Source organism: Globicephala melas, chromosome 13 (assembly GCF_963455315.2).
Source record: "Globicephala melas chromosome 13, mGloMel1.2, whole genome shotgun sequence".
Lineage (NCBI taxonomy): Eukaryota > Metazoa > Chordata > Mammalia > Artiodactyla > Delphinidae > Globicephala > Globicephala melas.
The window spans coordinates 67,097,592-67,123,493 of record NC_083326.1 but is presented as its reverse complement, the minus strand read 5'-3'; the positions used below and the strand labels follow the sequence as shown (position 1 = coordinate 67,123,493).

At 42.9% G+C, this 25,902-nt stretch overlaps 1 protein-coding gene and 1 long non-coding RNA gene across 8 annotated transcripts in view; one reads left to right on the top strand and one right to left on the bottom strand.

Moving 5' to 3' along the window:
- MTMR3 (myotubularin related protein 3) overlaps positions 1–2,361 on the top strand; it is a 136,842-nt gene extending 134,481 nt beyond the window's left edge. For 5 of the 6 annotated variants that reach the window (XM_060311126.1, XM_030860772.2, XM_060311124.1 and 2 more), the window contains one exon: positions 140–2,361. In XM_060311126.1, the coding sequence (XP_060167109.1) occupies positions 140–311 (172 nt within the window). In that variant the 3' untranslated portion in view covers positions 312–2,361. The remainder of the gene's footprint in view (positions 1–139) is intronic. The other variant, XM_030860777.3, reaches the window with a different exon arrangement.
- Positions 1–25,902, bottom strand: part of LOC115855464 (uncharacterized) — a 56,991-nt gene that overhangs the window by 10,854 nt on the left and 20,235 nt on the right. The window contains exons 2-4 of one of the 2 annotated variants that reach the window (XR_004040456.2): positions 13,462–13,629; positions 9,444–9,554; positions 8,534–8,656 (exon numbers count right to left, since the gene is read on the bottom strand). This is a non-coding gene — a long non-coding RNA (uncharacterized lncRNA). The remainder of the gene's footprint in view (positions 1–8,533; positions 8,657–9,443; positions 9,555–13,461; positions 13,630–25,902) is intronic. The other variant, XR_004040455.2, reaches the window with a different exon arrangement.

Here is a 25,902-nt window from a genome sequence, read left to right as displayed (position 1 = left end):
AGACAAATGAGAGTGTTTGATATTAGAGGAGTCTCCGGCATATCTGAATCGTGTACAGAGAAGCGCTGTCTTCTGAAGTTGGGTTCTCCACCCTGTGTCTGCTGACACTAATGCTGTTTTTGTTTCTGCTCATCTCAAGGAATTGTGGGAACGTATTCTGCTCCAGTTGTTGTAACCAGAAGGTTCCAGTTCCCAGCCAACAGCTCTTTGAACCTAGTCGAGTGTGCAAGTCTTGTTATAGCAGCCTGCATCCCACAAGCTCCAGCATTGACCTTGAACTGGATAAGCCCATTGCAGCCACTTCAAACTGAAGCTCAGTGACCTGGGGCGGGCAGAGGCCAAGCTGCTGTTCCTCTGACAGGCCCACAACAGCCTGGGCAGACTGAGAGGCCCGTGCACTTTGGAATGGGGACATGGAACCAACTGTGCAGAGTGATGGAAATTTGGGATGTACCACTGGATTGTAGATTGATCTCTCCCTCCCCAACCCACCCCCGCATTTGTTTTCCTCTCCATTTTCTATCCTCCCTCTGCCTCCAAAAATGAGACAAGTACCCTATTTGTCTTTTTTTTTTTTTTTTGGATGGAAGACCAGAGGTTGCCAGGCCCCCTGTAACTGTTGAGCTGCCTGCTGTCAGGCGATGCTGAGGGGTGGCTTAGTTCCTCAGGATGGGAGGAGGCTGGTTGAGTCAGGAGTGGAGGCCTGAGATAGAGAGCAGCGAATAAAGCCAATGCTGACGTTTGTGACCATTCCTCGTATCACTGCCACATCAGAGCTGATTGGATTGGAAAAACCTTTGCTGCTGAGGACGCCGAAAGCATCTGCTCTAAGAGCAGTGCCCCAGGTGCCCTCTCCCTTCCAAGAGGGACTGGGCTAGTCCCATCCCACAGGCAGATAAATGGGATTGGGGTTTGGAGAGAGGGGCACAGGCACATAGTAAGTGGGACCCCTTAGGTGCTCCCACCCCGTTTAGGTAAAGAAGGGGTACACTCGTGAAGCAGGGAGAGGGCTGGGAATGGGTGGCTGGCTATTCTCCCCCATGGGATTCTCTTTTTAACTTGACCCAGATTGTCTAGGGCTCCCCTCACTGTCAACAGTCTGCCCCCCTCAGCCAGGCTGTGTGGCGCTTCCCACCCTCAGGCATAGGGTGCAGACTGGCCAGAGTGCAGTATCCTGCTGCCATGGTCAAGGCCAAAGTATGCCCTGAGCCTGGAAGCCCCTTCTGGGGCCTGGTCCCCCAAACAATCTCTCTTCCTCGTCTAGCACACGGAAATCCAGACTCAGGGTTCCAAAAATTCCCCACTCCCAAACCAATCATGGATCTCCCCCTTTAGGGGTAGAATCAGCCTTTCAGAGTGCAGTGTCTGGAGAAGGGAGCATGTCCCATAGACTCAGCCTTCCTCCGCCTCCCCTTCTTGGAGCAGTGGGAAGGGCCCAGCGGTCCCACTGCCCTGCTCCTGTGCTGCTGGTCAGCAGTGAGGGGCCACTTGGTGACTCTGCAGGGCTCCTTAGAGAAGTGACAAAGCCCGTAGGAGATGCAAGGCACCTTTCCTTAGTAAGCTTCGATGGGGTCCAAAAAGAGCCTTAAATCAAGAATATTTGTGGTGGAGGTGGGTATGGAGAAGAGTGGAGAGGAGTTTAGGTTTGTGCTTTGTGATCTTGGCATCCATGTTTTGTGCCTGCCCTCCCTCTCGGGGGAAGGGCCATGCTTGGCTCTGCTAAAAGCTGCTAACTGGTAACAGGGCGGATTGTGGTGGGCAGTGGGGGTGAGGCCTGGGAACTTTCCTTACCCTTTGGAAGCAATTCCCTGGCTAAAGGCAAGTTGTCTCTCAGGAAGGTGGCTCCTGTGTGTGCCTGGGTGTAGATAAGACGTGGCCCAGAAGCCTTCCCTGGAGCTGTCAGTCCAGGCAAAGCCAAGAGCGTCTGAGTGCGTCTGACTTCCCAGTGGCAGGAGGTTGCTCAGAATCTGAATTTAGTGAAACAGGGTGTAAGTTCTTCGCACTCTGTGTGGTCTGGCCTTGCAGGTAGGGAGAAGTCAGTCTAACTGAAGATTGTGCAGGTCCTAGTGACAGGTGCCAAGAGGTTACGATACGGGTTTCTTGGGTCTGATGTACAGTGTGAATAAATGCTTGCAGCTCTTAGCCCTTTTTTGATCAATGAAGCACTTTTTTATTAATATTTTTCTTTGTATGTAAAGGAGGAACCATAACTCTCCGTAGCTGTATATATAACCCTTTTCTCCTAAAGAGGAGTTGGTCAGTGCTCCTATATTTTTCATTTTTTGTCAAAGCAAGAAGTAAATACTTTAGAACTGTTAAATATATAAATAAAGTGAATAAAGTTTAGTGTTCTGCATGGTAGCATTTGCTAACACGTTCTAATTCTTTTTCCCTGTGGTTTATTCCCCTTCACCCCATTTCCCTCTTACACAGAAGCAATTTGAGGTGCTGCTGAGAAAGCTGACCTTGGCAAAGGAAAACTACTGATTTCTTTTAAACTCTGGACCTTGGCAAGGAGCCGCACCACAATACCCACACACTGCAACACATTTCCTCGATGGTTTTTGCCACTAACATCTCCAAAGCTAAAAAGGCAAAGCAGTCTGACATCTTAACATTAACAATCAGCTGTTCTTCCTTATCTGAAGAACTGAGTGTCAACAGTAATTAAAACTACCTCTGTCCTCCAGGCTCGTTTTTTGTTTTTTTTTTTTTGCTGTTGCTTTGATTTTAGCCAGTGCTCTGACCCCTTAACCCCATGCAAGGAGCAACAGCTGCCCATGTAGCAGCAGGTAAGAACTGAGGCATGCGTGCAGTGGAGACTGAAAGGAGGTTTTGCGGAGAGGGTGGCTAGAAAGTCCTTCTGCTCTGCCTGTCTTGGATGAGAGAATTACGGGTGGGCAGAGAGACCTTGGGCAGAAACTGAATTGGATGAGTGGATTGTGTGCCTAACTAGAGGTCTCCTTCCTCCTCCCACACAGAGGGAGGAACCTCTGCTCCTTAGATCTGCAACCAGCCGAGGAGGCCGTAGTTTCTAGTCACTTCCGGACTAGTTCTTGTTCTTCGCGGAGGTGGATTTTCTTTCCTGTATCACTCTTGGGCACGCTTCCCATCCCGTGGGCCTGTGGGGGACGTAACGTTATGCAGTTCCTCGTGAGGGAAGGTAGGTACTGAGTAACGCCCAGCTCTGGGGTTGCCAGCCTCACATCTGTGGTGAGTTGGGGGCTCTGATGAGTGACCTGCTCTGAGCTACCGGAGAGCCTTCCAAGGTCACTTTCCGGATGTACTCACTTCCTAAAGTACACACGCACTTAAAAACAGCTTAGTTGGTTCCAGTCTGAGAGCTGTGTGTGCCATCTGGCAGGTGTTTGAGAACTAACTTGTCCTCTGGGAGGAGAAGGTGCCACTTCAGCTCCCTTCAGTCCATCTGGGAGCCAAGTCTGTGCTCAGACCAATTTGTAAAAACCTGAGTTGTGTCAGCCAATGTGTGTCTACACAGAGCTCCTGTTGTGCGTGGGGGCTAATGCTTAGCCCTCGGCAAGTTAAAAACACTTGTAGGATCTAGCAACGCTGTTGGGTCCATAGAGGGGGAGTTACTGGCGTTGCGGAAGATGAAGAGCCCGGTGCTGGTGAGACCTGCACAGTGCGAGTCAAGGCAAGGAACTGCCCTGTGGAAGAGGGCAATATGTGAAGAAAAGCTGTTATCCGAGGACACAGTCAGATTTCTTCAGGCTGTCACATGGAGGTATTTGGTCTAAGCAGTGGAGTACTAACGGTGACCTTCAGATGCCAGGATGTCCTCTTCATCTCTGAATTTTTCCCCTCTTTCTGTACTTCGGTGTCCTTAATCCCAGTCCAAAAAATGATAGGACTGCCTTAATCCACTGAGACTTCCTAGTAAAGGTGTACAGAAAATTTTTCTTTATTTTGCTAATATGCTCATTGTTCATTTCTATGTTAGCAGAGAATAATATTCTAAGAATTAAAAAGGTACTGTGGCGGATTTAAAGGGGAATGAACAAAATGCTGCCGCAGAGCATTTGTTAATTTCCAGCTATTAAAAAATATCAAAATGGGAATTGAGGATAAACCCTAGAATATGGTTTCAGGCCACTGTCCTTGAGACAGCTGATATACTTGGCCACTGCACATGAGGCTGGGAGATCGTTAACTGTAGCCATGACCTCTGCTGATGTCTTAAGAACAAGGGCTGCTTTGAAGGTGCTATTGCAGGACTTTTCATTTTGCTGGTACCTGTTCAAGTGATCTGTCTCCAGGGCTGCAGCTGTACCCACCCGACTGCATTAGCTGAGGGTAGGGCTAACAATGAGTGAAAATGGACCTGGACTGTGGAGCAAAATGACTTGAGTCTCCATTTGGAGTTTGGAAAATATGGCAGGAGTCCCAGCTGTTTAATTTCTAGTCACATTTTCTAAGAACATTTGTTCAAAGTTGAGGTTACTGATGAGATGTCTGGAGGGCAGGACCAGAATGTGTGAGAGGCATCTAGCAGGAGTAGGTGGCTACGCTCCTAAGCCTCTGACTCTTAAACAGGAGTCTCCCTGCCCCCGGTACACAACCACACTTACACCTTGGTCCTCTCCCTTGTGTGGAGTTCATCTGCTGCACATTTGTGCAGATACCAGCTCCCTCCCTGGTTGAACAGGGCTCTTCCAGACTAGGCAGTTGTCGGAGGCATGAGGAGGAAAGGGAAGGGGTACCCTCTGAAGTAGGAATGACAAAGTTTTTTAATGCTGCTGTTGTATTTTATTTACCACTTTTTTATCATATCGAAGTTCTTAGCTTCTCTTATAGTGCTCATAGCAGTTGCATTTCAGTTGTATTTTCAGTGAAATTTGTTTTACACTGGCATTCAAAATTGACCTTTCACTCTTCCTGACTTTTTTTTTTTTTTTTTTTTTAATGCAAACTGAACCCATGAGGCTCGGATTCTGGTTAAAAACGTCGTGTTGCTGCTGACAGTAGTGCCCACTATTGTAACAGCATTGATTCTGCTATACCCTCTGTGACCATGTAAACTAAGTAAATGTCGTTTTCACCCACAAACAGTTGTTCAGCCCCTTGCCACTATGGTTCTCTAGTCAGTCTTGTGACCAGTGTTTTAGGTGCATGGGATAAAACAGCTCCACTCCTTAGTCTGTTCAAGAGACAGGGAGAGGCCTGGCCAGGAGGGGGCAGCAGGAGTCAGCATCTGTGTTTCAGAGGCCTGGGACTTGAAATCCTGGTATTAGAGGTAGTGGGGAGGGACCTTAGATAGTGTAGTTTTGTGGTTTTCATGCTGTTCTGTGGGGAGCGAGCCTTCTGTCCCATTCAGTATTAGGCTTCCAAGTAAGATGTGATGTGATTTGAAGAAAGGCTCCGATGATTAAAATGAAAGTCTGAAATCATTGATTTAATCCAACCTCCTGATTTTTTTAAATTTAATTTTTTATTTTTTACAGTAGGCCCTTGTTGGTTATCTGTTTTAAATATAGCGGTGTGTACATCTGAATCCCAAACTCCCAATCTATCCTCCCCCGCCACCCTTCCCCCAAGTTCATTCTCTAAGTCTGTGAAACTGTTTGTTTTGTAAATAAGTTCATTTGTATCTTTTTTTTAGATTCCACATAATATATTTGTCTTTCTCTGACTTACTTCACCTAGTATGATAATCTCCAGGCCCATCATCTATGTTGTTGCAAATGGCATCATTTCATTCTTTTTAATTGACTAACATTCTGTTGTACCACATCTTCTTTATCCACTCATCAGTCGATGGACATTCAGGTTGCTTCCATGTCTTGGCTATTGTAAACAGTGCTGCAACGGACACTGGGGTGCCTGTATCCTTTCAAACCATGTTTTTCTCTGGATATAAGCCCAGGAGTGGGATTGCTAGATCATGTGGTAGCTGTTATTAGTTTAAGGAACCTCCATACTGGCTGTACCAATGTATATTCCCACCAACACCCTCTCCATCATTTATTGTTTGTAGATTTTTTGATGATGGCCATTCTGTCCAGTGTGAGGTGATATCTCATTGTAGTTTTGATTTGCATTTCTCTAATAATTAGCAGTGTTGAGCATCTATCCATGTGCCGTTTGGCCATCTGTATGTCTTCTTGGAGACATGTCTGTTTAGGTCTTCTGCCTATTTTTTGATTGGGTTGTTTTTTTTTTTTTTTGACATTGAGCTGCATGAGCTGTTTGTATATTTTGGAGACTAATTCCTTGTCAGTCGCAAATATTTTCTCCCATTCTTTGGGTTATCTTTTTGTTTTGTTTGTGGTTTCCTTTGTTGTGTAAAAGCTTTTGAGTTTAATTAGGTCCCGTTTGTTTATTTTTGTTTTTATTTCCATTACTCTGGGAGATGGATTGAAAAAGATATTGATGCAATTTATGTCAGTGTATTCTACCTATGTTTTCCTCTATAGTATCCGGTCTTACATTTAGGTCTTTAATCCATTTTGAGTTTGTGATACTTTGTTGAGAAAACCAAGTTTCAGGGAGCAGCAAAGATTCATCCACGGTTACCAGTGAATAAACAGAAGAATTTGAATAAGAAACATTCTCTCCTGCCCCCTTCCCCTCAGTGCTCTTGGGTTTCCAGAAAGCAGCCTTAGATAAATAGTTACTCTAACCTGGTTCTCTTTGAGTTAGCCAAACCAGAAATCTTGGAAAAGAGCTTAGTAGTCACTACCAGAAGGCTTAAACTGTGAGCCCTCCTCTCCCTGGTAACCCAAATCAAAAGGCTTTGATATTGTAATGCAGTATTTTTGTTTTTCTTTTAAACCTTTCATGTACATAAAAAGTGTTAATAGCATGAACTAAGTTCAAGTCATGTCTTAAACTAGTGGGGTGGCAAGGGTGGTGGGGGGAGCATTTTTGACTAGTGCAAATGGGTTAGTTGTGAGCTATCTCAGTGTCCAATTTATATCTGATTTTGTTTGTTTGGTATAGTATAGAGGAAAAAATCCTGATTTTTATCTGTGTAAGTGGAAATAGTCATAGGTTGTCTGCAGTAGATACTTGAAAAAAGATCAAGAGGAATATCCAATACCTGCTTTCAGCCCTTATCCTCCATACATCAGGTAAGAAACACACGAAGGTTATAATCACTAAAACTGTACTATGGTGAGAGCCATAGCACTGAGTTGCAGCTGGGTGTGGCGATCCCAGCACAAGGCTTGCACCTTCTGCATCAGCGACCTGAGAAGCCCACACAAGCACAATAATGGAGGCCTTACCTGAGGTCTCAGGCAGCCTAAGCAATGCATGTTTTACATCTGAGTGTACGTGTTACAGACGACTTTTAAAATTTAAGATGACACTTTGCAGGGAACCTCTGAAGCACTGCCACAAGAACCAGTTTCAAACCCACTCGTTTGGTGGAAAGAACCTGGGGTTTCTGAGCCCACAAACTTGGGCTGGAATCCAGCCCCGCAGCGCCAGCTGAGTTGCCCGTGGGTGGTGAGGAACTGAGCATTTCCTTATCTAGAGCAGAGCACTGGCCACAAAGAGGGGGTTGACAGTGAGTGCCTAGAAAGTGCTCCCCTTTCCACCATCCGTTAATGAGGTGACATTTCTGTCTCTGGCTGCTGGTGGACATTCTGAATGGTCAGAGCCAGACAGAGCTTCTGTCCCACCATGTATTAAAAACTAGAAGATGACTGGCCCTGCCCTGGGTCTTCCACCTTACAGAGGTAACATTCTGATCTGAGTTAAAATAAATTGCAAGTTTATCACTACTCAGAGACTTTAAAGTTCATATATGAACTTAAAATATATTTTTTTAATGGATGCAAGTCTGCAGGTGCACTGCTGCTTTAAAGTCCTATAAAAGCAATGGGAAAGGGGGCCAAGAGAAAGAAATCGCTTGTTGGAGTTGGGGTGGAGTTGGGGTGGCATCTAAGAACTCTGAGTCCTGTGGAGACTGATGAGGCCTCACTTTGCTGAACAGGTGATGAGTTTTAGGTTCCTCACTGAAGACTGACCAAGCCCTAAGATATGCAGACCAGCCAGCTCTCCAGGCTGAGGAGGCAGGGGAGGTAGAGCGAGGTGGGCCTTACCTCTGCCCAGCATGGATGTCTAAGGCCTGGACCAGATTGTGTTCACTACCTGGCAAGCGAGCCCAAGGTTGGAAAAGGAGTGAAGACCTTGCCTTCAGCTCGTCCTCCTTTCATCTCCAATGCCAAAGGAGCCCATGGTGGCTGAACATATTTAAGCCTTCGTCATCCAAATTAAAACAGATGTGAGTTAATTATAAATGGTTCCCCTACTGTATTTTGCCCATTGGAAAATCAGTCCCTAGAACTAGAGGTTCTTTCAAGTCACCCAGAAGATTCTGGTACTCACTGGCACATACTCTATACTGGGGAGGCTCCCAATTTTGAAGTCCCTGTCAGCCCTTGGGACCTGACCTGGGTAGCATAATTCTTTCTATTCTTTCACTTGAGTTGATAAACCAGCCAACTGCTGCCTCAGACTTCTGCCCCCCAGCACGTTCTTGGGTGTCCCCAAGGACTATCCATACCTGCTGGCTCTTCTGCCTCTGCAGTTGGCCTTAGAGGCTGCGCCAGACCATCCTTTCCCTGTGCCTATGTTGGTATTGGTGTTCCTGAGGTTCAGTCTCTGCCCTCCTTCCACACCTGCTTCCCTGGAAATTTATAAATCAGGGTACTTAAAATGGAGACACATTACTATTAACAACAGTTCCGAGTCTCTGCCAGAAATGCAGCGAAGTCATCCTTCCCCAGGGGCTTGGAGAAACTGCTAAGGCATCAGGTATGCCCACCTGAGCCAGTGTGCAAGGCCACCTCACATACATACCCTTACATCTACCCTGTGCAGCTCTGAGGCATTAACTTGGGGACTGGTTCTCATGGGCCTGAGGACTGCTTGCCCAGTCTTGTCAGTTGAAAGGATGGCTGAACCAAAAGGCCTGCAGCACGGGCCTTGCCTTTTGTCTTCTGTGTGCAGGATCTAAAGTGCTAGGATGTCAGCATTTCCTTCCCAGTCAGCTTGGAGCAGGTGTGAACACTGATGTCACTTTGCCATCCTCTCTCCCAAGCCCCGCTAGGAAGAGTTGAATTCCTCCCCAAGGCAGGTGTCAGGGGTCAAGGCAACTCTTAGCCCAAGAAGCCAGAGCTGGGTGTCTGTCTAGGCACATGCCTGTGTGTGCGTAGCTCTGTGCTGCCCTGACCCGGAGATTGTGGGACCTGTGTTCTAGCCCCTTCATTGATGATTTAGGGTGTAGCCTTGACCACTCTACTCTGCTTTAATTTCTCCTCTATGGGGAAGTTTGTCCAGTCAACCCACAAAGCTGCTGAGGATCCAATGAGGAAATAGATCATGTTTTACAAAGTCTAGTTGCCCTGCAGCATGGGTAGCATCCTGCAGAGCCCACACTTGAACTTCTGCTCTGCCTGAGGCCCCCACCTTACCTGCTTTCACACGTCGTCCAGAGCTGGAAGCAGCAGGAACCCTTCTTGTTTCCCAGGCAGCTGTACTGCTCCAAGGCAAGAGAACTTCTCTTCTTACCTGTACCTGCTCAGCTGGAGGGAGGAGGGAAACATGTCAGGTCTTTCAGGGGTGATAGGGACTCCCGGCCATCTCCAGCCAAGATGGTCCCCAAGGTGAAATACTTAAGATCCAGCCACTTAAGTGGGTGGAGTGTTACCAGGGACAGGTTCTCTTGCTGGGGTGGGAGCTCTGCCCGGGGCTGCTGGGAGTCTCCGAGAGGTGGGCTCCACAGGGTGGCGTTGCTTCCAGGGCAGGTGAGGGCTGGGCAAGCAGTCAGCCGTGCTGGCCCCTTCCTTTCGGGGCTCTGCCGCCTTACCTCCATTCTGGTCAGTGTCTGGATGGGCAGTGGTGATCCCTGAACTTCCCAAACACAAATCTCTTGATGTCTGCCCATCCTGAGAAAGAGGCACCAGAGGTGACTCCCTGGCCAGTTTGTGGTGTTGCCTCTGTCCCCCTAGGGCAATATTTTGCTATCAGCTGCCCTGCCTGGCTTTCTCTCTAGGCATGCAGAGCCGGCCCTGCACCCCATGGGGAGCAGAGAAGTGGGTTCAGGCAGCAGGTCCAGAAGGTGGAGGAGTTGAACTCCTGCCTGCTAAACCACATGACCATGGCCTTCAGCACGCAGAACACTTGCCCTCAGAGGGGAACTGCACTCCTCTAGTCTCTGAGTAGGAGCAAACTTTCAAAGGAGCCCTCTGGCACCCTTTCCTCCACGGTGCCGTCAGCCCCACTCTGTACTTCCACAGCCCTATCTGACCTGAGAGTCCCTCTCACCTGCCCTGCCCCCATGCCCAGAGCTCCTCCTGCCTCTCCCCCTCCTTTCCCTTCTGCTCCAAACTCCCCTTGCCTCTGCAAGTCATCCAGGACAGCCTCACACTAAGGCAATAAAATACACAAGCCAGAAACAGTACAAATGTCCATCAACAGAGCAAGGGATAAACAGTTTGTGAAACATTCATCTACAAGATCTAACACAGCAATGAATGAATAAACTAGTTACACATACAAACACACAGATGAATCTCACATAATACTGAACAGAAAAAAGAACAATATTATGTGCTGTATGATTCTATTCTTTAAAAGTTCAAAACCAGGCAAAAGTATTATTTCAGATGCCAAGGTACGGTAACTACGAAAGCCAGGGCCTTGGTCATCTCTAGGGGTTGGAGCGAGCAGGTTGGGGAGGGTAAGTGGGCTTCCAGAGTACTGGAGATGCTTTAGGTACTGATCAGAGTAGTGGGTTTCATGAATGCTCATCTGATAACTCATCAGCCTCTACAGGTTTTTAAAAAAATTTTTTTAACATCTTTATTGGAGTATAAACTACAGATTTTTAATGTCCTTTTCTACGTATATGTTATTTCAAAGTTCAGAAAACAAAAAACCCAGCCCCTCCACCTTGGGCTTCTCAGGGCGTCAGCCCCTTGGTGTGCATACCTCTCATGCAATTGACTGGCCTCAGTGGGGGATATCTAGTGGGGAGCTGTCAAGGCCTGAGGAGGAGGGTTGGCCCAACTACTCAGGTGGCCCTGGGTCAATGAATGGGGGCCACCTTCATTCCTTCTCCAGGGCGGGTGATCCTGCCCGTAGTGCTGTCCCTTCCTTAGCCCAGCCTCACTGCCTTCCCAGGGAAGTTTGTGTTGATCTGGAGCACTGGCTTCCTGGCTTGGTCGGCTGGCCTTGAATGGGCCTTACCTGACCAAGGTCTGCTTCTCATGAACGGGATCTGCTATGACGAGTTGCCCCAGTGCCCTAGGTTTAATTTATATTGGGTAGGATGCTCTTGGTTTCCATCGTTTGTTTATGGTCATCTGCCCACTTACCTAGAGTTGGTGGGGGGACATTACAGAGACCCCATGGCTGGGAACCTTTGATTATATACAGGGATACCAGTCAAATAACAAAATATGAATTCCTACTTCATGTCAGGCACCTCAGTAGGCAGAGAAAGCCAGAATCCTGTGCTCATGGAGAAGACTGTGGACAAAAGACAGGTAAGTGTGATGAACGCTGCAGAGCAGTCTGGGGATCTGTGGGAACTTGCAGCAAGTCGGCAGAGGGGTTCCTAGGGAAGTAATGTATAAACTAAGGCCTGAGGAATGAAGAGGGAAAGAGACAAGAAGCTAATTCATTGAGCATGTACTGTGTGCTAAGACACTTTCGTCATTTCATTTAGTCCAGACAACAACCCTTTGTATTATTATTCCCATTTTACAGATGAATAAACTGAGGCTCAGAAAGGTGAAGAGCCCTATCCAAGGTCACTCAGCTAACATGTGGCAGAATGAGGACTTGAACTCTAGTCTGCATGATTCAAAAGCTAGGCAGTGAGGAGGCTGCTGTCAGTCATGGCAAGAAGTGGTGGTGGCATCATTGGATACAGAGGTAGATGTGCAGGCCCAAGAAGGACCCTGAAGAGAGAACTAACAGGATTCAGTGAGCACTGTTGAGGCAGAGGAGGAGGAGGAACCAGACTCCAGGTTTCTGCCTGGATCACCTGGATGGACAGTGATCCATCCAGTTGGATCATTTACTAAAATGGAGAATGGGGAGGAGTAGGTTTAGGGGGAAAAATCATCTAAATTTGATATTCTACTTCAGTTTAAAAAAAAAAAAGATTGGTTGATTAAATGAAAATAAAACAGGGATAATTCCATTCTAGAAACTCCCTTTCTTCATGCCTCCTCAATCCCAGTGTTTTCTACACTCACTTGTTGCCCCTTCCTTCTAGTTTTCTAAAGCACCCCAATTCCTTTCTGATCCGTGGGCACTCTAATAACCAAACCCCAAGCAGATCAGAACTGGGAGGACCACCAAGAGAACGCTGTCCTTGGCCACACCATCTGCTCCCTCAGCAGTGGCCCTCTGGCCACCCCATGCTTTGTCCAGGTCTCCTGACACTCCCTCCTCTGCAGAGGCTCTCTGCCAGGGGAGGAGCTGCTCCTATGCTTGAGCTTCTCGGGGTAGAGTTCCCCCCCCCCGACCCCCGCATCCTCCTAGTACCTAGAAATTTGGTGTGTGCACAGCCTCTGCAGTCACACAGGGCCCCGTACTCAGAAGGCCCTTGCTCTCGGTTTAATGCACTTCTATTGCAGTTTTGAAATTCCTACTATATTTAACAAGAGGCCTCATTTTCATTTTGGACTGGGCCTTGCAAATTCTGTAGCTGGTCCTGTCCATGTGTCTGCATTGTCATGGTGCAAAACACTGAGTGGTAGGCTTTCCCATCTGTGGGGATGAACCTCTTTTCCATCTAGGAAGACCCACTGTTTTAAATCAGAGGGAAATAAAGCAAAAAAGAGCTCACTTTGTTTCTGTGAAATACAGTTTTATGTGCAGTTTTATGTTTCTTCATGGGTAATAACTTAGGAGGGAACCTTGGGAATAGAATACAGAAGTAACAAATTATGGGCCATTAACTGTGGTTAATTGTTTCTTCATAGCTTAGAGTGGAGGCACGTTTGGATTGCTTTGGCACTCACAGTTATAGGTAGGGAAGGCGGTCTACTTAAATATAACCTAAGGGGACTTCCCTGGTGGTCCAGTGGTTAAGAATCTGCCTTCCAATGCAGGGGACGTAGGTTCGATCCCTGGTCGGGGAACTAATATCCCACATGCTGCGGGGCAACTAAGCCCGTGTGCCGCGACTACTGAGCATGTGAGCCACAACTAGAGAGGCCCATGAGCCACAACAACAGAGCCTTGTGCCACAACTAGAGAGAAGCTTGCACGCCGTAACTAAGACCCGACACAGCCAAAAATAAAATAAAAATAAATAAATAAATAAAACCTAGGGCCCCTCAGGAGGTGGAGGGAGAGGCAGCTGAATGATGACCCCAACCTTGCTTCCGAAGCCAAAACTGCCATCAAGGCCTCACCTCCAGTTTAAGTATTTCTCTCACAAGCCTCATTACTGAGCATCTATGGACCCCTTACCTGAGATCCTCTCAGCTCTGCAGGTGTGGAGGTGGTCTACGTGCTGTCTGGGCATCCTGCTGCAGCAGCCTTTGGGGTGTAACTCATACTTGTCGCCAGTTAGTTGGTGTCATCTGCCACTCAGGCTCCAAACAGCTGCAGAAGATCCTTGCTCACTTTAGTAAACACCTGTTTTAAGAAAAAAATTGAACTCAAAAAATGTTTGGACTCCTTGCTAAAGAAAGGTGCAGAAATGCTCCGCCGGCTATCGTCATAGGCTTTCCCGTCCTAATGAGCTAATGGATGAAGCACTCAGACCGCTGAATGAGAAGTCCTCCAGTGTCGTTCACCTACAGTAGTAACACCAAAGACTTCAAGCACAGCACACAGAAAATAAAATCCATCCCCAATTCCTTTTCTCAGAGACATAGCCAATATCAATCCAAACTGTTGAAGGCTTTTTGGAATGTACTAGGTCATCCCATTTACACTGTTGAGCTGATCATATAATTCAGCTGTCCTGCCCTGGAAGCTTGGCTGACCTCCTTTGATTCACAAAATACAACCCAGATTCCTTGGTCTGACTGACATCAGCTGGCCTACCAGGCATACTCAGCTATTCTTGACCCCATGGACTTTCTCCCCTTAACTCTTCTCACCTGTTTCCTCTCCCTCAACTTTCACATTTCTGTTATTGAGTGCCTGTCCTTGCTAGGTCTGGGGGACACAAAAGGAGGAAAACAGGCACAGTCCCTAGCCTGGGCTTTCAGTCTAGTGAATCCATGAATTATGCAAACCTTCATAGCAAACGGTGAGGAGGACTGTGAAGGAAAGTGGTGGGGCTCTGAGCGCCCCATCAGGGGTTTGGTCTAGTTTGGGCATCAGGAAAGGTTTCCTTGAGCAGTGTGATTTCTGTGGAAAGAGAGGTGGTAACTAGGCACCAACCAGGGTGCAGGGAGGCTGTGAGGAGGGCACACTCAAGGCCAGGTCAGCAGGGCAATGGTCTCGGAAGCAAGGCCCTTTAGAGGGAAGCATTGAAAGGCCAGTGGGGCTGGTGTGCAGGGGGTACAGGGGGATGTGAGCTCGGGTCAGATAAGCTGAGCCTGAGGTTGAAGAGTAAGGTCTTTGTCCTCAGAGCCGCGGGAAGCCTCTGAAGGATTTTCAGTAGGGGGAACACCAGAGCTGTGTTTTGAAGAGCCTTCTGGAGGAGGTACAGGGCCATCATGCTCTGGGTGAGAAGGGAGCAGCAGTGCAATAAAGAAAAGTGTCTGGGCTGCAGAGAGGGGAGAAGCACACAGGAAGGACAACAGTGTCACCTGCTGAGGGTATGTGTGTCCCGGGGAAGTCGGGGGGTTAGTTCTGAAGAAGGCTCTCCAAATGTCGTGCTCAGAGGGAAGTGTGGCCTGGGGTTGGACGTGTGAGAGTCGAGGCAGAGCGATGGAACGGAAGAAGTGGATGGGAAGGAGCTCCGCCCGAGAGAGAACAGGCGGCCAAGGACTGAGCTAAAAGGCCAGGGAGAAGAAATGAGCTGCCAAATTGGGCAGGAAGGAAAAGAAAAAGGAAAACGAAGGCAACATGGTGCCAAACAATAGGGAAGAAAGTATTTCAGGAAGCACCAGCCCTGAAGGATAAATAAAAGACAGCCCCACTGAGAGAAGGGGAAAAGAAGGGTAGAGAGAAGAAGCAGCTCACAGTCCAAAAGGCAGAGCCCTGAGTTCTGGCAGCTGGAGCTCGGATGCAGGCGGAACTGGAAGAGGGAGAGCAGGCGTGAAGGCAGGTGGATCAAGAGGGGCCTCAGTAAGGAATTTGGACACAATCCTGAGGGTCAGCGGAGAGTTTGGTTTTGCCTGCCTTTTTAATTAGAAACAAAACGCATGCTCCTTGTAAATAAAACAAGACGACCACCCGCCACCAAAACGAACTCTAGCAACAAAGAAATGTATATGTTAACAAGTGAAAGTTCCTCTGCCAAATCCCCCCTCCTCAGCTAGCACATTGGTGTTATCATTCCAGACCTCTTCCTGCCACTCACAAACTTCATTAGTTTTGTGAAAACAGGATTATGCTACCTATAATTTCGGCAACTTCCCTTACTGAATTAGCAGTAATCTTGAATTTCCTTCTGGGTGATTACACGCAGATGTGCCCACCGGTTTGAATGGCTGTATGGTCCTCCACAGCCCAGATATACTTGTATCCTAGGATGCTGATTTATTTTCTTGAACCTAAAATGGCTACTGAGATGCCTAAGGAGAGGAGTATTTCCTAGGGGACTAAGTCCCAGTCTGGTTCTGCCATTAAGTACCTAGCTCTGGGGAGGGCACGGCCCCTACTGGGCCTCAGTTTCCTCATCCACTGTGTGCCAGGCACTATTATCTCATAAAACACGAGTGTTAATATTTCTCATCGATGAAGGGCTTTACGTAGAGGAATGTAATGATCAGATTTGTGCTTCATAAAGATCACTCGGGCTGCAGTATGAAAAATTATTTGCTCTTTCTTTTCATCCATATTTGTAAAAAAAAAAAAAAACCTTACCAATCTTTCAAGGTCTAGTTCAGATTTTCCCTCTTCCAGAAGTTCCCTCTCCATCATGCCCTACCTCCTCTTAACTGGAATTCTCCTCTACCTGGTTCTCCCCCTAAAACATAAAACCCCTTGAAATTGAGAATCATATTTTTCATCCTCACATGCTCCACAGGAATAGGTCTATATGAGGACTTAATAAATCTCTGCAGAATTGTCCATGCACTAAAAAAATCATTTTGGTGGGACAAAAGAAGGAATAAATGAGCCACTCAATACTTGTTTGGGACTCAAGCCTTCGTTTGATAAAGAGTTTATCCACAAGCCTCAAGATGTGTATGATTAAGCACTGCAGGAGGTATTTTCCTGGCTCTGAAAGGTTCTGACCTGCCCTGCCTGGAGTGCTGATGTTAAATAAGACTGTCTGGGAAAGAGGCACTAAGGCCAGCCTGGTTTATGGTCACAGGGCTTTAATAATATCCTGCAACTCTGAAGCCTGAGAGCTTCTTTTTCACCTTGTACAATACATTGAGAGCTTTGCCTTCACTGGACTATTGCTATATAGGAATGAGTGACAGTGACTTGCTTTTTCTTTTCTTTTGAAAGTTTTGCCCATTAAATACATTTTTCTTAGATCCATGCAGTTTAGAATTATGGAAATAAAAAGCTTATACTGAACACCTATTCTGTGCTTGAAGATCAGTTCTTCTGTTTCATAATTTAAAATAACTCAGTATAAAAACAGAAATAAACAAACAGGACCTAATCAAATTTACAAGCTTTTGCACACCAAAGGAAAACCATAAACAAAACGAAAAGACAACCCAATGAATGGAAGAAAATATTTGCAAATGAAGCAACCAACAAGGGATTAATCTCCAAAATACACAAACAGCTCATGCAGCTCAATATCAAAAAAACAAACAACCCAATCAAAAAATGGGCAGAAGATCTAAATAGAGATTTCTCCAAAGAAGATGGCCAAGAGGCACATGAAAAGATGCTCAACATCACTAATTATTAGAGAAATGCAAATCAAAATTATAATGAGGTACCACCTCACACTAGTCAGAATGGCCATGATTTAAAAGTCTACAAATAAGAAATGCTGGAGAGGGTGTAGAGAAAAGGGAACTCTCTTACACTGTTGGTGGGAATGTAAACTGGTACAGCCACTATAGAGAACAGTATGACGGTTCCTTAAAAAATTGAAAAGAGTTGCCATATGATCTAGCAGTCCCACTCCTGGGCATATATCTGAAGAAAAACGTAATTCGAAAAGATACATGCACTCCAATGTTCATTGCAGCAGTATGTACAATAGCCAATACATGGAAGCAACCTAAATGTCCATCAACAGAGAAATGGATAAAGAAGATGTACATATATACAATGGAATATTACTCAGCCATAAGAAAGAGTGAAATGCCATTTGCAGCAACATGGATGAACCTAGAGATTATCATACTAAGTGAAGTCAGACAGAGAAAGACAAATATCCTATGATATGACTTATGCGTGGGATCTAAAAAAATGATACAAATGAACTTATTTACAAAACAGAAACTTATTCACAGACTTCAAAAACAAACTTATGGTTACCAAAGGGGAAAGGTGGGGAGAGGAGTAAATTAGGAGTTTGGGATTAACATATACACACTATTATATGTAAAATAATCAACAAGGACCTATTGTATAGCACAGGGAACTCTACTCAATAATGTGTAATAACCTGTATGGGAAAAGAATCTGAAAAAGAATGGATATATGCATAGCTGAATCACTTTGTACACCTGAAACTAACACAATATTGTAAATCAGCTATACTCTAATATAAAATAAAAAGTAAATTTAAAAAATAACTTATAGATAAAAAGTCATTTACACAAAATATCTTATCATCTAAGGAAAGGCTGGAAATTTTCTGTGACTTCTAGAGAGTCTATAACCAAGAACAATAAGCCCAAGTAATCCAGAGATTTCTGGATTTAATTTAAAAAAGAATTTCACTGGGTGTAAGTTAAAAATTATTCTGAAAACAGGTACCTGTCTCCGGGAGTGTGGTGGGGTCAGGTATTCACTGAGAAGGACCACAAGAAAAACTCTGGAGTGATAGTCATATTTTACAATTCTATATGGGAAACACGTGAACATATTTGTCAGAACTAACCAAATGCTGTACTTACAATTTGTCCACTTCACTGTACATGAATTTTTTTAAATGAAAGCAGCCTTTGTCTTCTAGAGAGCTCATTCTTCTGACAGGACTTATTTTTTTTAAGATAATTTTTTTTTAGAGCAGTTTTTTCTTTTGTTTTTAATTAATTTATTTATTTTTGGCTGCATTGGGTCTTCGTTGCTGTATGCTGGCTTTTTCTAGTTGCAGTGAGTGGGGGCGACTCTTCCTTGCAGTGCACGGGCTTCTCATTGTGGTGGCTTCTCTTGTTGTGGAGCACAGGCTCTAGGTGCGCGGGCTTCAGTAGTTGTGGTGCGTCGGCTCAGTAGTTGTGGTGTGTGGTCTCCAGGGCGCGTGGGCTCAGTAGTTGTGGCTCGTCGGCTCTAGAGCACAGGCTCAATAGTTGTGGCTTACAGGTTTAGCTGCTCTGCAGCCTGTGGGATCTTCCTGGACCAGGTATCGAACCCATGTTCCCTGCATTGGCAGGTGGATTCTTACCCACTGTGCCACCAGGGAAGTCCCTAGAGCAGTTTTAGGTTCACAGCAAAATTGAGAAGAACTGACAGAGATTTCCCATATATTCCCTACCCCCACATATGCTCAGCCTGCCCCATTATCAACATCACTCACTAGAGTAGTACATTTGTTATAACTGATGAACCTACATTGACATATCATAATTGCCCAAAGTCTGTGGTTTACATTAGGGTTTACTTTTGGTTTTGTATATTCTATGGGTTTGGGCAAATATATAATAACATACCAGGATTGTAGTATCATACAGAACAGTTTCACCATGCTAAAAATCCTCTGTGCTTTGCCTATTCATCCTTCCCTCCCCTCTAACCTCTGGCAACCACTAATCTTTTTACTATCTCCATAGCTTTGCGTTTTCCAGAATGTCATACTGTTGGAATCATACCGTATGTAGCCTTTTCAGACTGGCTTCTTTCACTTAGTAATATGCATTTAAGTTTCCTTCATTTTTTTTTTCATGGCTTGAAATGCATTTCTTTTTAGTGCTGAAAAATAATCCATTGTCTGCAGGTACCACAGTTCATTTATCCATTCATCTCCTGAAGGGCATCTTGGTTGCTTCCAAGTTTTGGCAATTATGAATAAAGCTGCTATAAACATACATGTGCAGGTTTTTATGTGGACATAGTTTTCAGTGCCTTTGGGTAAACCATATACAAAGTTTACCTGAAAAAAAAAAACAACCCTCTACACAAACATTAAATTCTAGTTAAACGTATGCATGCTGAAGCATTGAGGAGTGTAGTGTATTTATGTCTGCAACTTACTTTTTTTTTTTTTGCAACTTACTTTGAAATGCATAAAAAATCATTTATGGATGGATAGAGGGATGGATAGACATATATGATAAAGCAATATAGTAAAATGTAAATTGTAAAATCTAGATGATGAGTATATTGGTTTTTACCATAAAATTCTTTCAACTCTCTTGTATGTTTGAAATTTTTCATTAAAAAATGTTGGAAAAAATTGTTCTGAAGCGTATGTCTTACGCTCATATTAGATGCATCTCAGAAAGCCAACCAGTACCTACAGTCATCTGGCTGTACCCAGCAGCTCTAAACTATAACTAAAGACACACTAAGAAGGCAAAAGAGTGCCATGTCAAGGTCCTTAAGGCAGTCCTGCCTCTGGAAAGGACAGTGATGTGAACTGGTGTGAGACAGCTGAGGTTACTAAGTCACTAACCAAGGTGCTTCCTATACAGTCATAGGGGTGACCTGTGAGTTGAGAGATGAAACGAAAACTAATTCTTGCAGCAACTTATGATGATAATTATGCTAAGAGGGTGGATAATGATCAAAGTCAGCCCCTGTCATGCTCATGTGTCCTATTGTTAACATCTACCTGCTTGCTGGAATATAGCCTCCACTACAGAGAGGACAAGGGCCAAGAGGAAGAGAAGTCTTCATCTCCAAACTTATTGGCCCTGGAAAATGTAGGGGAGGCAGGGGTAGAACTGTGGAAAATGAAAGAGATACTAAGGAATCTGTGTAATAAAATAGCTAACATGAACCCCATTCTAAACTTGAATATTACATTTCTCTTCTAGCAACATGCTAAAAAGGCAGCAAAGGAGGGTGGGTCAGAGCAGCAGTTCCCAAAGTATAATATGGGGTACTCTAGGGTCTCTGAGACTTCCAGAGAATCATGAGGTTAAAACTATTTTTATAAGTTTCATTTGTCTTTTCATTTGCCTTCTCCTGTAAGTGTACAGTAGAGTTTCCAAAGGCTGCATAACATGATATTTTAACACATTAAATGCAGAAGCAGGTTTGAGAATCCAGCTGTCTTTTTTCCAGCTGTCTTATTTTAGTCAGACGTTAAAGAAATTTGCAAAAATGTAAAACAATGCCACTCCTCTAATTTTTTGTTTTAGAAAATAGTTATTTTTCATAAAGACATTATGTATGTTAATGTGTGGTAAGTTTTTTTTTATTTAAAAATGAGTTAATACCTTAAAATTTCACAATTTCAATTTCTAATATAAAATTTGATAGATATAACTCACATAAACAAAGGCTCTTTGGAGGTCCTTTTTATTTAAAGTTTTACTGATGTATAATTTACATACAGTACACAAATCTTAAACATTCAGCTCAATTCATTTTTACATATGTATACACCATGTAACCTCCACCACATTCAAGTTATAGGCCATTTCCATCATCATGGAAGGACTCACCAATCCACCAGAGGTCACCATTATTCTGATTTCTGTCATCATAGATTAGTTTTGCTTGTTCTTAACTTCATATGAATGGAATCTTAATATGTATACTTTTGTGCCTGGCTTTTTTCTCTCAGCATAGCGTTCTTGAGATTCATACATGTCATTCTGTGTATTAATAGTCTGTTCATTTTTATTATTGCCAGTAATATTCCATTGTACAACTATATCACATATTGTTTTCTTTTCCTGTTGACAGACATTTGGATTTTGTCCAGTTTCTGACTATTATGAATAAAGCTGCTATGAACATTCTTGTACAAGTCTTTGGTGGCCATATGAATTAATTTTTCTTGAGCATATGCCTGGATGTGGAATTGTTGGGTTCCACAGTAGGTCTATGTTTGGCTTTATTAGAAGCTGCCAAATCATAATGGATGAGAATTTCAGTTACTCCACATCCTCAGCAACACTTGATAATGAAAGTTTAAAATTTTTTTATCCATTCTGCTAATTGTGTTATTATGGTTTTAATTTGCATTTCTTTGATATTATTCTGAGTTCCTTTTAATACATTAATTGGTCATTTGAATATCCTCTTTCATGAAATGCTTGTTCAAATCTTTTGTTCGTTTTAAAAAGATAAATACTATATCACTTATATGTGGAATCCAAAAAATGATACAAATGAACTTCTTTACAAAACAGAAATAGACTCGCAGACATAGAAAACAAACTTATGGTTACCAAAGGGGATAGCAAGGGGTGGGGAGAGATAAATTAGGAGTTTGGGATTAACAGATACACATTACTATATATAAAATAGATAAACAACAAGGACCTACTGTACAGCATAGCGAAGATTAATCAATATCTTAAAATAACCTATAATGGGAAAGAATCTAAAAAAGGATATATGTGTGTATATGTATATATGTATGTACATACATACACACACACACAGATAACTGAATCACTTTGCTGTATACCTGAAATACAACAATGTAAATTAACTATACTTCAATTTTTAAAAAACCTTAAAAAAAACCTCTACCTCAAACCCTAAAGAAAAAAAAAAGATGAATAGGAAAAAAAATTATCTTTAGCTTATTGATTTGTAGAAGTTCTTTGTATATTCTGTATATGAATTCTTTATCATTCTATAGCTGGCCTATTTACTTTTTTTTTTTTTTTTTGCGCGGTATGCGGGCCTCTCTCACTGTTGTGGCCTCTCCCGTTGCGGAGGAGCACAGGCTCCGGATGCGCAGGCTCAGCAGCCATGGCTCACGGGCCTAGCCGCTCCGCGGCATGTGGGATCTTCCCGGACCGGGGCATGAACCTGTGTCCCCTGCATCGGCAGGCAGACTCTCAACCACTGCGCCACCAGGGAAGCCCCTATTTACTTTCTTAATGATGCGTTTTGATGATCAGATGTTCTAATTTAAGTCAAATTTATCAATCTCTCTTATTTGGTTTAGTGTATTTTGTGATCTGATTAAAAACTTTATTTACCACAATACCAGGAAAATATTCTCCTATGCTTTTATTTGGAAGTTTGATTGTTTTATCTTTTGATTTTAGGTCTATGATATACTTAACAAATTTTTGTGTTTGAGTTAAAGGTCAGGCTTTACTTTTCTCCATACACACAATTAGTTGTTCCAAAATCATTCCCCCATGTAATTACAGTGGCACCTTTGATGTAAATCAAGAAAACATACATCTGTGGGTCTATTTACGGATTCTTTGTTCTGTTCCAGTGGTATATTTATCTATCCTTGCTCCGAAAGTACTCTGTGTTAATTACGGTAGTTTTGTAGTAAATGTTGAAATATGCTGGTTAAGTCTTCCAACTTTGAGAACCAGTCATTTTTTTATTAAAAATTGTTTTCTTTATCAAGATTTCTTAGATATAGGGCCTTTGTATGTCCGTATACATTTTGGCTCAGTCATTTTTTCAGAATATAAGGGGGTCCTGAGACCAAAAACTCTGAGAGCTGCTAACTGAAAGTATGGGCTCAAATGCTGGAAGCCCAGGATCAAATCTCAGTTTTTGCCATCTATTAGTTGTGGGAACTTGCCAAAGAATTTAATCTTTCCATGTCTCTGTTTCCTCATCTGTAAGTTGGGACAACAATAGTATCTATAACATAGGGTTGTGTCCATCAAATGTTAAACATTATGCGAATGTTTTGTGTTTGTTAAAATAAATGGGGCAGGTACACTGAATTTTTTTTTTTAAAAAGAGTATGAAATCAAAGAAAAAACCTAAAGAATCAGAAGGAAATATGTAACCTTTTGACAATCTCAGTGTACTTAGAATCCAGTCGTATCAGCTTCATATAAAAATAAAAATATACAAAACAACTGTACAAAATCTATGGGATGCAGCAAAAGCAGTTCTTGGAGGTAAGTTCATAGTGATACAGGCCTTCCTCAAAAAAACCAAGAAAAATCTCAAATAAACAACCTAACCTACCACCTAAAAGAATTAGAAAAAGAAGAACAAACAAAACCTAAAGTCAGCAGAAGAAAGGAAATAGTAAAGATCAGAGAGAAATAAATAAAAGAGATTAAAAAGCAACAGAAAAATCAATAAAACCAAGAGCTGGTTCTTCAAAAGGGTAAACAAAATTGACAAACCTCTGGGTAGGCTCACCAAGAAGAAAAGAGAGGACCCAAATAAAATAAGAAATGAAAGAGGAGAAATAATAAAGAATACTATAGACATAAAAAAAAATAAGAGAATACTATGAACAATTATATGCCAACAAATTGGACAACCTAGAAGAAATGGACAAGTTTCTAGAAACATACAGCCCACCGAAACTGAATCAAGAAACAGAAAATTTGAATAGACTGATCACTAGAAGTGAAATAGAATCTGTAATTTAAAAAAACAAAAACAAAAAAACAAACTCCCTACAAACAAAAGTCCAGGACCAGATGGCTTCACTGGGGAATTCTTCCAAACATATGAATAAGAACTTATACTGATCCTTCTCAAACTCTTCCAAAAGACTGAAGAGGAGGGAATACTCCCAAAGTCATTCTATGAAGCCACTATCACCCTGATACCAAAACCAGACAAACACCAAAAAAGAAAATTACAGGCCAATATCAGCAAATCTGTATCTGTATTGATGACTATATTAATCTATTATCTATGAATATATTGATCTATAGCTATATACTGATATCTATATTTGATAAATATAGATGCAAAAATTCTCAACAAAATATTAGTAAACGGAATCTGACAACACATGAAAAAGGATCATACACCACAATCAAGTTGGATTCATCCCAGGGTCACAAGGATGGTAAAACATACACAAATCAATCTATGTGATACACCACATCAACAAAAGAGAAAACAAAAACCACATGGTGATCTCAACAGATACAGGAAAAGCATTTGATAAAATTTAACATCCATTATGATAAAAACTCTTACCAAAGTGGGTATAGAGGGAACATAACATGATGAAAGCTATTTATGACAAACCCATAGCCAACATAAAACTCAATGGTAAAAAGCTGAAAGAAAGCCTTCCCACTAAAATTTGGAACAAGACAAGGATGCCCACTCTCACCACTTCTTTTCAACATGGTATTGGAAGTCCTAGCCACAGCAACCAGACAAGAAAAAGAAATAAAAGGTATCCAAATTGGAAGAGAAGAGGTAAAATTGTCCTTATATGCAGATGACATGATAGTATATATAGGAAACCATACAGACTCCACACAAAAACTACTAAAACTGATTAAAAAAAAATTCAGCAAGGTAGCAGAATACAAGATTAACATACAGAAACCTGTTGCATTTCTTTACACTAACAATGCAATATCAGAAAGTAAAAAAAAAAAAAAAAAAAATCACGTTTAAAATCACATGAAAAAAACCCAAAAAAACAAAAAACTTAGGAATAAACCTGATCAAGGAAGTGAAAGACTTATATGCCAAGAACAATAAAACACTGATAATGGAAACTGAAGATGATTCAAATAAATGGAAAGATATCCCATGCTCTTGGATTGGAAGAATTAATACTGTTAAAATGGCCATACCACCAAAAACAACCTACAGATTTAACATGATCCCTATCAAATTACCCATGACATTCTTCACAGAATGTGAAAATCCTAAAATTTATATGGAACCATAAAAGACCCAGAATTGCCAAAGCAGTCCTGAGGAAACAGAACAAAGCGAAGGCATAACCCTCCCAGACTTCAGACAATACTACAAAGCTACAGTAATCAAAACTGCATGGTACTGGCACAAAAACAGACACATGGATCAATGGAACAGAATAGAGAGCCTGGAAATAAACGCACACACCTATGGTCAATTGATCTTCGACAAATGAGGCAAGAATACACAATGGAGAAAAGACAATCTCTTCAGCAAGTGGTGTTGGGCTAGCTGGACAGCCACATGTAAATCAATGAAGTTAGAACACACCCTGACACCATACACAAAAATAAACTCAAAATGTCTTAAAGACTTAAATATAAGACAAGACACCATAAAACTTCTAGAAGAGAAAAAACGAAAAACACTCTCTGACGTAAATCATATAAATGTTTTCTTAGGTCAGTCTCCCAAGGCAATAGAAATACAAGCAAAACTAAACAAATGGGACCTAATCAAATTTATAAGCTTTTGCACAGCAAAGGAAACCATAAACAAAATGAAAAGACAACCTACGAATTGGGAGAAAATATTTGCAAATTATGTGACCAATAAGGGCTTAATTTCCAAAATATACAAACAGCTCATGCAGCTCAATAACAAAAAAACAAACAACCCAATCAAAAAAATGGGCAGAAGACCTAAATAAACATTTCTCCAAAGAAGACATACAGATGGCCAACAGGCACAGGAAAAAATGCTCATCATCACTAATTATTAGAGAAATGCACATCAAAACTACAATGAGGTACCACCTCACACTGGTCATGGCCATCATTAAAAAGTCTACAAAAAAGAAATGCTGGAGAGGGTGTAAAGAAAAGGGAACTCTCTTACCCCGTTGGTGGGAATGTA